At 41.8% G+C, this 12500-nt stretch overlaps 1 protein-coding gene and 1 pseudogene across 2 annotated transcripts in view; both read right to left on the reverse strand.

Annotated features, from left to right (window-relative positions):
- Positions 1-1269, reverse strand: part of LOC147471830 (uncharacterized) — a 3608-nt gene extending 2339 nt beyond the window's left edge. The window contains exon 1 of the mRNA XM_086537202.1: positions 1-1269. This exon is cut by the window's left edge and continues 2097 nt beyond it. Within this exon, the coding sequence (XP_086393328.1) occupies positions 1-384 (384 nt within the window). The 5' untranslated portion in view covers positions 385-1269.
- LOC147471831 (uncharacterized) overlaps positions 614-12500 on the reverse strand; it is a 12700-nt pseudogene continuing 813 nt past the window's right edge. The window contains exons 2-3 of the transcript XR_015191029.1: positions 11984-12500; positions 614-2826 (exon numbers count right to left, since the gene is read on the reverse strand). The exon at positions 11984-12500 is cut by the window's right edge and continues 442 nt beyond it. The product of XR_015191029.1 is annotated as an uncharacterized LOC147471831 (transcript). The remainder of the gene's footprint in view (positions 2827-11983) is intronic.

A 12500-nucleotide genomic window follows, 5' to 3' on the forward strand; every position in this document is an offset into this window, starting at 1 on the left:
CAAATTATTTGTCAAGTCTGGACCTTGAAGTAAATTCCTGTTAAGTGATTCATTCTTATAGGTGGCACTGCAGTCGAAGACCACTCTAATTTTACCAGGTTTCTTTGGATGATATACTCCATGATGTGGAATATACCACACTTGACCATCATTCAAAGGTAGATCTTGATTAGGTACTTCTACTGCATACCCTTTATTTATAAGTTCATTCATGAACTCAATATAGTCCTGGTGATAATTCTTATTACCTTGCAACTTTCCTCTCAAGCTCATCAACCTTGATATTGCTAACTCTTTACTGTTTGGAAGTTTAACCTCATCATCCTTAAGTGGGAGGGGCAATTCATAATGTCCATCCTCTTGTTGGTGAATTCCTTCTTTCATTTTTCTCAAGAAAATTCTGTCTTGATACGAGTAAGGAATATCTCCAACTTCCCTTTCATTAAAGTCAAGCTCAAAGAATTTGCCAAGTTGTGCAGGGTTAATTATTTCCTTCACTTTAGTTTGTGAGGAGAGAAAGCCACATTTCCTTTCACCATTAATTTACTAGCTAAGACTTGATCTGAGACAGCATCTTGACACTTCTCAATGACTCTACCTATGATACTCCAGCCTAACAATGTTTTTTTCTGGCATAGGGTTCATCATCCTTTCCAAGGATCAATTCCCTTGGTTTAATAGCACGCATACAAGTCAAGCCAATCACGAGTCCTATTTCGATGTTACTATCATATGCCATCAATTTGGGTGCTATTCTTTGTAGATGAGGCCATTCTTCTACACTTTCTGGCCTTGATATTTGATCCCTTTTAGCTGGAATATCTCTTCGTGAATATGTTGCTGGAAGTGACACGTCTGTACATTCATTTATGCCACGCACCACGAGTCCCTTATTTTTTGTACTTTCAACTGTTTCTTCTCCTAATACTGTTGTTAATTTTAGGTGGACTTTATGACCCTTAGTTCCTAATTTATTCAAAATGGATTCTTTTATAAAACAGGCATCTGATTGTTCATCTAATAATGCATAAACTAAGATTCTGTTACAAACATTACTTTCATGATGTAACCACACAAGCACTATCATTGTATTTGTCATACACTCTGTGTGCTTTATCTTTACCTTATTAGAGACTATATCATTTTTGGGCTCTTCACTAACCTTATCTGAGGTGATGTTGTCCTCAGCTGTTGAACTTTTGTACAAAGTTACAGTTTTCTCAGCTTCTTTTTCTTTGATCCTTTTAAGTAAAGCTTCCCTTTCCTTGATCCTTTTACACACTGCACACATCTTTCTTTTTCTACAATTTTTAATGATATGGCCAAACTTTAAACAACCTCTACAAATAAATGACCTTTGGACATATTCCATTTTTTCTTTATTACTGAGTTCACCAAACTCTTTACACGAATCTAGATCATGTTCTCCATTACAGTAGTGACAATGGAATTTCTTTCTTACATTTAGTCCTTTGTCATCTCTTTTCAACTCTGATTCCTTAACCCCAGTTGAGTTGGCCACTAACCTCTTTGTTCCAACTCTACTAGTTTGCGATCTAACTTCCTTGTTACTCTTTAAGTCACCTACATCATACTTTTGATTTATTGACATCACTGCACAATAAGAGGAAATTGGATGGCAAGCTTTCTTTGCCTCTACTTCTATAAATTCACAAAAAATATTAAATGTCGGATAACCTGAACCATTTACAGACCATCTATAGTCTATTGAGTTCCACCTTTCTATTAGAGATGGAGTTAAATTTTGTAACATCTTGTTGTTTTCTTGAGGGTCATCCAAGATATTAAGAAAATCAGATGTTTTCATTACCATTAAACAGTTCTTCAAGAAATGTGAAAATTTCTGTAGTGCGTGACCATCATTTCTCAAAATCTTTGGCCAGTTTCTTCCTAAAGGCATTTGCTACAATGAATTTATTACCATACCTATCTTCTAATATGCCTTTAGCCTCACGAAAAGCTTCTTCATTGTGAATTCTTAGAAGTCCTCTTATTGCTTCTTTAGCTGCCCCACTAGTATATTTACCAAGATAAAAAAGTTTCTCAGCTGGCTTTGTTACAGGTGATTCTATAAATATCTCAAAATTTTGAAGCCAGGTTGGAAACTCCAATAAATCACCACTGAAAACTTCTGGCTCTGGCCGTGGCAATTCATTTTTGTTTTTTGAGGACAAGATATCAACCACTTCCCTCAATACATTGATGTCCACTAATGAACTTGTTCTATCTTGTCTGGTTGATACATGTGGTCTTTTCAATTCTGATTCTGATTTAAAACTTTTAGCTTGTGGGTTAAGTACTGGACTTGGTAAGTAAGTGTACTCTAATTTAGACACTTCCTTCTCTAAATCAGCCATACCAGATATATCATGGACATTTATTTCCTGTTTACATAAACTAGGTTTTACTTCCCTGTCTTCTAACGGATTGCTATCAAGTGAATCTAAATATTTATGAAGATGTAGTGTCTTACTTAAATTATCTACTTCTTCATACTCAGGCAGTACTAATTTCTCATCTTCCATTGCATTTACAATATTCAATTCTGCTTGAGTAGCTACTAAATCCTTTATGACAAGATTTTTCTTGTGCTCCATTTCCCTTTCATGGAACTGAAGCTCAGTTTGTAGCTTAGCTAACTTTGTAAGTGACTGCTCCTTCTTATTATCTGTTAGTAGACTGAGAATGCCTTGATAATTTACTAGATTGTGACTTTACTGATTTTGTCTCTTGCTTTAACTCATTCATTTTACTCTTAATTTGGTGCATGCAAGTTTCATGAACCTTTTCATCATTGTTTAACTCCTGTTGTAGTGATTCCCCGAGACATTCCCTTGCCCCAAAGTAAAATCCCGATTGAATCCATGGTAACGTGAATCCCGTCCTGTGTAGGGGTAGGCTGCCACCAGCTGATAAGGGATCAGCACCCGTGTATATGCGAGACAGTAGAAGACGTGTAAAATGTATGTTATGTATGTGTATGAGTGTATGTCAGTTTGTATGTGGAAAGAAAGAGTTCCTACACAGGACATTGCCGAGCAGGCGTGGCTAGAGTCAGGCAAACATTCTTATTTCAGTTTCACAAAAAGGACTTGAAAGATACTTAAAAGATATAAAAACGAAATAATTCCGATCATCACAGTTTATTTAATTATATGTATTCAAACACAAAAGGTCTCTCCTCCTTCTATATCAAAAGTCAGTCTTTTGGCTGGCCATGAATTTGCCTATGGCCGCAACCCTTCAATTACAACAAAACTTATGCAATAAAATTCAGTAAAATTCCAATAAAATTCAAAATAAGAGAAAAACAACAAGTGTCAAAAGGACACTTGTTGTGAGCAGCGCTTTTGCCGAGCTCGTGGCTCATGTGCTAGAGGCTATCTGCTATCGAATAACTTACTTACTTACTTGTTGGATTTATTGGCTATCAACCAGCGGCACATGCCAAGGTCATTAAGCCAATGATTCCATTTTATCTTATCAATCTATAGAAGGTCATAAAGTTTTGTCTCCTTTAGAAAAGTGATTACTTTACTAATTATTTTTTCATTATCTGATAGTATATTGTTTATATTATAGTCTATATTTTTAATTTGTAAGAAGTTTTTGATTTTTTGTCTTGGTCTATTGTAATTTTGGCATGATATTAATATGTGGGGTATTGTCTGGATACTATTGCATTCTCCACATATTGGAGGGAAATTTTTTTCGATATAGGGAGTGAGGTGTGTCAGTCGTGTGGCATTGACCCTAAGTCGGGCCAACACCACCTCCTCCCTTCTGTTTTTCCTGTGGGCTGTTTCCCAAGGTTCTATTGTATATTTGGTTTTTCTGATTGTGAGGTCGGTCCACTCACTTTGCCACAGGAGATGGATTTTTGCTTTTATAAAAGAGACAAAACACCTGAATTTTGTGCGGACAATGCCAGGTTCCAGATCACCAGTTGTTCCGACTAATTTGTCAGCCTGTTCATTGCCATGGATACGCGAGTGTCTAGGTACCCATATCAGCTTGACTGATTTATTGGCACTGGCATGTAATTTACGAATGATATTACCCTGTAATTCATTTTTGGTAGTTTCTAAAGATTTAATAGCTTTAATTGAACTTAGTGAGTCCGAAAATATGACTATTCTATCGTGGGTCGTCGATAGGGCAAAATCTAAAGCATTATCAATAGCAAAATGTTCAGCATGAAAGATCGATGTATGATTCGGCAGTCGAAATCTCAACTGGCCTTCCGTCGACCACACACCCGCATCCGCAACCACACCCACACACTCATCTGTCTTGGAGCCGTCGCTATAAAGATAGAAAAAAGAAAGATGTTTAATAAGGATCTCTCTGAACCGCTGGCGTACCTCCTCCTCCGGTACCGTGGCTTTGACTGATGGTAGCCAGTCTACCACAATGGTAAAATTGGGGTTTTCCCACGGCGCTATATTTGAATGAACCAGGGTATCGATAGTAGAGAGATCTATACCGACTTTATCTTTGAGGTCTTCGAGTCTATTGCACAGAGGCTTTCCGCCGCGGTGCTGTGGGCCTATCTGCCGGCGCAAAACATCCCTATTAGGATGTTGGGGCTGCCTGGCTATTTTAGCGGCGTAAGTCAGCGCAAGCTGGCCGCGTCTGAGACGGAGGGGAGGTACTCCCGACTCTACCTCCAGGCGCTCAATGCGAGTGCACTTAAGGGCTCCAAGACAGACACGTAAACACGCATTCTGCACAACATTCAGTCCTTTCAGAGTTGAGCTCGTTGCCGAGCCATACACGATTGACCCATAATCTACTTTAGACCTAATCAGGGATTTATATAACATCAGTAAAGACTTTCTATCAGCTCCCCATTTGTGTCCAGAAATGCACTTTAATAAATTGAGTGCTTTTTGACATTTATTCTTTAACTGACCAATGTGGTCTTTCCAATTTAATCTACTATCAAAGAGTAGGCCAAGAAATTTAGCTGAATTTTGAATAGGTATTGGATGGTTGTCTAGAGTTAGCCTGATGTTGGGCTTTCTCCTATGTGTAAAGACCACTCCAATACTCTTTCTTATGGAAAACTTAAAACCCCACTGGAGGCCCCAGTTATGAATCATATCCAGTGCCAATTGGATCTGATTTGCCGAGAACTCTGCATTACTGCTGGAGTGCCATAATGCACAGTCATCGGCGTACAGTGAGTATTTAAGATTCCGAGGAGGAGCTGGTAAAATGTCATTAATCATACATAAAAATAGGGTGGGAGACAAGACACTTCCTTGTGGGACCCCGTTTGCCTGGACAAAAATGTCCGAGAAAGTGACATTGTCAGAAAATAATTTGACAGAAAACGTTCTGTCAGATATGAAATTTTGGATAAAACAAGGCAAATTTCCACGTAATCCGAAAGTATAAAGTTTTCTGAGTAGGCCATGTCGCCATGTCATGTCGTAGGCTTTTTCTATATCTAAAAATACTGAAATCAAAAAATGCTTTTTGGCAAATGCCTCATGAATATGACTTTCCAGTTTTACTAGTTGATCGAGAGTTTGACGTCCCTTTCGGAAGCCGCACTGCTCGTCAACTAGTAAATTTCTGGTATTTAAAAAATGCAATAGCCTACTATTAACAATTCTTTCCATGACCTTGCATAAGCAACTTGTCAACGCAATTGGGCGGTAAGATATAGCGGATTTGGGATTTCCCCCTCCTTTCAATATGGGAATGATGTGGGCGAAGTGCCATGAATTTGGAAAAGTCTGGCTTTTCCAAATATCATTGTACACTTCTAGCAACTTAATCATGTCATCATGATTAAGATGCTTCATCATCTCATATCGAATCTCATCGGGGCCTGGGGATGTTCCTCTACAGGCTTCTAGGGCTCGGACAAGCTCGTTCATTGTAAGATCTTTATTATAATCAAAGTCATCTCCTGTGGCAAAGTGAATTGGTTGCAGCTCGGATGCTTCCTTGGTGGTCAGGAAAGCAGGATTGTAGTTTTCCGAGCTGCTTGTATAAGAGAACTGCCTGGCGATTATGTTAGCAATGTCTCTAGGTGAATCATATTCATTTCCCTCATGAGTGATGTTTTTGATTTTTAATGATGTTCTTTTTTTATTGATTTTGTTGACAGTGGACCAAACCTCTGCAATGCTGGTATTGCTGTTAATCGTAGAGACAAAGCTTCGCCAGGAGTCTCTTTTGGCTTGTCTAATTGTTCTTCGAGCCCTAGCTCTCGCTTGTTTGTAATTGCGAAAGTTCTCGTTTGTGATATTATTGTGGAAAAGCCTGTAGGCCCTATTTCGTTCACATAGCGCCCTGCGGCAATCTGGTGTCCACCATGGAACTCTATGCTTAACGCTATCTGTCGATGTCTTAGTGATGGTTGCCATTGCTGCATTTATAATACAATTTTGAACACTGTTTACTTTATCATCAATGGTTTCTCCAACAACTTCGAGCTTGACGCTCCTTGTGAAGGCGACCCAATCTGCTCTTTTTACGTTAAATTTGGGTGCTGAAGGCGTCCTCGTGGTGTCGCATGAATATTGAATACAAATAGGAAGGTGATCGCTTCCCAACGAGTCGTCAATGGTGTGCCACAGGCACTTGGCTGCTAGTGTTGAAGAGACCAATGATAAGTCAATAAAGCTCAAATTACCGGTATTATCGTCTATTCGCGTTGGACTACCATCATTTAGAAGAACCAGATCAGAGTCGTTGATCAACTTAACTACTTGCTCACCTCTACCATTCACCCGCAGGGAACCCCATGACGTATGATGAGCGTTAAAATCACCTAAAATTAATTTGTTATTTGGCAGACTGTCCTGAATAGCAAAAAGCTCATCATAGATTACCATTTTATCTGGTGGACAATAAGCTGAGCATATAGTCAGATACGTGTTATTGAATTTTACTTTGCATGCGACGTGTTCCAAAGTAGAATTAATCGTCACTTCAGTGAAAGGGAGATTCTGGTGGATGTACATGGCGACTCCGCCTCCACCCCTTCCCTCTCGGTCTTTTCTACAAAGATGGTAGTTTCTTAGCGATACGACCTCGTCAGAGACTTGGTCGTTTAAGTGGCTTTCTTGTAGAACGATAATATCGGGAGCATAGGACGAGGCTAATAATCTAAGGGAGTTTATTTTTGATCTAAGACTTCGACAGTTCCATTGTATGATGGTATACGCGTGGATTACGTTTTATGGGGTTTGGAAGTGCCTTGTCCGCCGGTTTTTATTTTCTTTTTTTGGGAGGGAGGCGCCTCCTCCTCTCCCTCGCTTCCCGAGGGCCTCTCTCGGGAATTTTTGGAGACAGTAGCCTCCATAGACTGCTCCCCTCTGCTAGAGAGACGCCCGGCAGAAGATGATCTGCTCTTACGAGCAGAACTACCACCAGACGAAGTTCTAGTAGGGGTCGCCTGGACTAAGAGGTGTGATCCAGATTGTGATTTGGTATCATCCTCCTTATGATGCTTTTTTTGCTGGGTTGATTCAGCAATTTCCTTTATTGTTTTAGTCAATTCTTTAACTTGATTCATTAAATTTTTAACTGTTTCCTTTAATTCGGAAATTTCCTGGTCCTTAGCTGCGAGCTGCTGATTAATACTGCTTGCATTGGAAATGTTGTTGGTTACTGCTGAGGCGTAAGAAGTATTGGGTTTGCTTGCCAAACCGTCAACTTTCTTCTTGGCCTCACGGTAGCTAACATCGTGCTCTCTCATGTATGCCAATGTCTCAGTCTCCGTCTTCAGGCTGCTGCATTCAGCAGAGCCTGACTGATGGGGACCTCCACAGTTAGCACACTTGAGTGTCTTTTCCTTGCATGTAGTAGTATCATGGGCTCCAGCACATTTACCGCACATGAATTTGTCTGTATCTTTATCATTGCATCGTAATGAGGTGTGTCCAAATTTTTGGCATCTATTGCAACGCATTGGTTTTTGGATATAGGGTCGAACTTGGACGATCTCATATCCAACTTTTACAGTACTTGGAATTTTGGGTAAGGAAAAAGTCAAGAAACACAATCCGGTTTTTACTCGCACATCTCCATCTTTCTTTGTCATACAATTTACTTCTACTACGCTTTGGTCTTTCATGGCCTCAAGAATTTCCCTTTCTTCCATTGTCCTCAAATCCCTGTGAAAGATTACTCCCTTACAGGTATTTGGGCCAACAGAATAGTTACTTTAACTTGAAGGTCATGAATTTGCGTCAGTCTAAGCAAATCCTTAACCTGAGATTTAAATTGTACCTTCACAAGGAGGCTACCATCTCGCAGTTTTCGGACAACATCCAAAGTGCCTTCCACTTGACATCAAGGACCTTCTTAATGATAAAGGGGTTGACATTTTTCAGCGATTGATTTTCATTCACGCATCGTATGTTCACACACCTTGCGTTCTCTGGAGGGATATCAATAAATGGTCTTCTGGGTCGGTCGTTAGTCGGGGTTCCATTGGTGGTCAAAGTTGTCTTAGAGAGTTTAGGAGTCGCCCCTCCTCCTTGGGGAGGAGGAAGGGTAGCCGGGGGATCAACCATACTCGGGTGTCGGACCAGGTCCGAACCCTGGGCCAAAGCCCGTTGTCCTGAGAGGACTACCTTTCCCTTAACTATTGTATCAACCTAATCCCAATAGCTAAGAGAGGATACAAAAAAATAAACAGTCTTGTCGTTACACGTCCTCGCCCCCCCCTAGTGGAAGCCTGGTTGCGTTCTCCAGTACCAACTAAGGGATCGGAGTTGTGTGGAAGACACTTCCCTACCGCCGAACCTGCCAAGTGCGAGGGACGGTAAGAAAAATGTCCACCCCCCAAGCGAATACTGGAGCTTACAAGGTAAACTCCGGTAGGCTCAGGAAGGTCACACGTAAAAATGGAAAAAAAATCAGGGAAAGAAAAAAGTTGCGCCCAAAGGACGCCCCAGACTACTGGGCCTCCCTACCCAGGGGTCACAGCCCGTAAGGGCTACCCTGTGGTAGAAGAGTGCTGCGGGTCTGGGGTGGGGGCTGGCTACTACTACTATACTCTCGTGTCACCTGCAAAAACAAAAGCACTGAGGGTGCAGGCAAAGCACTAAAAGTGCAAAAAGTCTGTAAAAACAGTATTTACTTTACTTTCTTACGTTAAATAACGCAGAAACAACAAATGCCAAGTGTGACAAGAGGCCCCGTAACCCAGGGTAACTCAAGTGGCACAAGACTTTCACTTTGTTGCTGCTGTGTTTTCACCAAGGTGTGAGCCTTTAAGAGTCTCAGACACGAGTGCGTGGATCGAATAACGCCTCGCAGGGGGTTTTATGTTCTTCTTTCCAGGGAGAAAGCATGTGGTAGGCCCTCCTTCCAGGGAGGGAGCGAGTAGTAGGCCCTCCAGGGCAACGCCATCTCTTGGCGCCGCTTCCCCCTCGTGGCGACAAAGGGAAACTCGTGCATTTGCCCTGGAGGGATGGCTGGGGCGAAGCACATCACTACAACTCCTCCCCCTCAAAGTTCATAGGCCGCATCGTCAAGGCCTGTGGACTCACAAGAACTGCGAAATAATAAAAGGGGTTTTAATGCAGAGCACAGTAAAAACACCATCCAGGCAAAAGACGAATTTATAAAAATATGGAAAGGGGAGAGAACCACGACCTTAAATAAAAAAAAATCAGCCAACATTAAAAAAATAAATTATCAAAATACAAAAACAGATAAAACTAAAAACTGGCTGAACGAACATAAAATACCCAAACCCAAAACAAAACTTAAAATTAACCTTAAAATTAAACCAAAGTAAAAAGAGCCAACAAGAATCGAGACAGGGATAACCCACTCTAAGACTACACGGCGAAACGATGTTAGCCCTTCCTTAAAAAGAAGACATAACCATTAGGGATAACCCACTCAGCTTACAGGGCGAAACCTCCATGTTAGCCCCCTAAATCACGATCAGCTCGTACCAAAGAGGGTCAATACCTACATCAGGCAGTTGACCCGGATTCACTCCTGGTTGCTCGCACCAGGGACACCTGGATCGTCGGTTCCGTCGTCCACCTCAGCCTCAGGGAAGAACTCGAGCTCTTCTTGCACCACGTACCGCTTCATCTGGTTACAGTGGTAACCCTTCTCTCGGTAAGGCGGCTGCGTCGACTGGCAGATGAAGGTGACAGGGCCTACCTGCTTCTTCACCCGCAGAGGGCCACTCCACCGGGAACCAAGAGCTCGGCCTGCAACTCCTGTCCGGCGGGCGTACTCCCTGACGAGGACAAGATCACCCTCTGCTGGCGTGAACTTTTGCCGCACTCTCCGGTTGTAGTCCTCGGCCCATATCGACTGTGCGCGACGGGCCGTTTCCACTGCAACCGCTCTAGCCTCCTTGAGCCTTTCGCGGAACCGTTGAGCTGATCCCTCATCAATCTCCTGCCGGTTCGTCAGCCCTACAGGGAAATAACCATCCTTCCCTATCATGAGGTACAATGGCGGCTGTCCGGTACTCCTGTGTACCGCCGTGTTCAGGGCGAGACGGACGTACGGAAGGAGCTCATCCCATTCGTCCGGGTGTTCTCCTACCAGGGTAGCCAGGGCATCCTTTATAACCCTGTTACTTCTTTCTACCATACCATTAGCCTGTGGATGGAAAGCTGTAGTATATCCCAACTTTATCTTAAGCATTTCACATACCTGGGAAAATAGACGGTTTTTAAACTCGCCCCCAGAATCCGTTACTAGAGTATTAGGAGGTCCAAAAAGCGTCACATATTTCTCCACAAATGCATTAGCCACTGTTTCTGCATCCTTGTTCTTCAAAGGTATTAACTGTAAATACCTGGTAAGATGTTCTACGATGACCAGAACGTAACGGTAACCATTCAGAGATCCTTGCAAATCATTGACCAGAGTTTTTAGACTATTAATTTGGGTTTGTAACTCGTCAAACAATGAGATATCCATGTTCTCTCTGGGCAAAAGGGTCAACTCACCACTCGTGTTTGAATCGTCTTGTGAAGATTCTCCCGATGGACCTGCCTCTGGCTCACCAACTAACCCTCTCCGCAGCTTTCGTTTACCCATTACTTTAAATGAAATATAACTTGACCTAAAGGAAAAATACTGGACTTAACCCCTGACTTTTAACCCACACGAAAGAAGTACCTGAAATTAATGCTTGCCTGAAACATTCATATCCCACCGCTGATCACCAAAAATAAATAAGAGCTGTAGTGATTCCCCGAGACATTCCCTTGCCCCAAAGTAAAATCCCGATTGAATCCATGGTAACGTGAATCCCGTCCTGTGTAGGGGTAGGCTGCCACCAGCTGATAAGGGATCAGCACCCGTGTATATGCGAGACAGTAGAAGACGTGTAAAATGTATGTTATGTATGTGTATGAGTGTATGTCAGTTTGTATGTGGAAAGAAAGAGTTCCTACACAGGACATTGCCGAGCAGGCGTGGCTAGAGTCAGGCAAACATTCTTATTTCAGTTTCACAAAAAGGACTTGAAAGATACTTAAAAGATATAAAAACGAAATAATTCCGATCATCACAGTTTATTTAATTATATGTATTCAAACACAAAAGGTCTCTCCTCCTTCTATATCAAAAGTCAGTCTTTTGGCTGGCCATGGATTTGCCTATGGCCGCAACCCTTCAATTACAACAAAACTTATGCAATAAAATTCAGTAAAATTCCAATAAAATTCAAAATAAGCGAAAAACAACAAGTGTCAAAATGACACTTGTTGTGAGCAGCGCTTTTGCCGAGCTCGTGGCTCATGTGCTAGAGGCTATCTGCTATCGAATAACGCCTCGCAGGGGGTTTTATGTTCTTCTTTCCAGGGAGAAAGCATGTGGTAGGCCCTCCTTCCAGGGAGGGAGCGAGTAGTAGGCCCTCCAGGGCAACGCCATCTCTTGGCGCCGCTTCCCCCTCGTGGCGACAAAGGGAAACTCGTGCATTTGCCCTGGAGGGATGGCTGGGGCGAAGCACATCACTACACTGTGACAATTTCTCCTGTGAATTTGGATCTACTTCTATTAACAAAATAAAGGCAGTTACTACTTCATTAAACTGTGACACTGCTGCCTTTTTATGTATTCTAAGCTGATCCACACTGATTACACTTTCTAGACAAAACATTATATCTGTAAGTGCCTTTCTCCATGCTTGCTTAGCTGCCAATAACCTTTTTGAAAGCTGTGTTATTTGATACTCACGTCCTTTCTCTGTTAAAACTCGTAATCTAGCACCCTTCATTTCATCACTAACCTCAGTCTGTTGAGGTTGTTCACTTCCAGCTTCTTCAGTGGCACTCATTTTGTCACTATTTACGTACCACTGACCTAGTTAGAACTAATGACTACCATAAACATACTTTATCATCAGAAGTTCACGAGCTGTCGGTGAGTCTTGTAGAAGGAGTAGATTCTTTGAAGAACGGAGATCTTTGTAGTAATTCAACAGGTTACTTCTTAGCCTTTGCTGCAGCTCCAACAGGCCTGGATTC

The sequence above is a fragment of the Penaeus japonicus genome, unplaced genomic scaffold, assembly GCF_977035675.1.
Source record: "Penaeus japonicus unplaced genomic scaffold, GWHDUDI00000001_assembly GWHDUDI00000005, whole genome shotgun sequence".
NCBI lineage: Eukaryota > Metazoa > Arthropoda > Malacostraca > Decapoda > Penaeidae > Penaeus > Penaeus japonicus.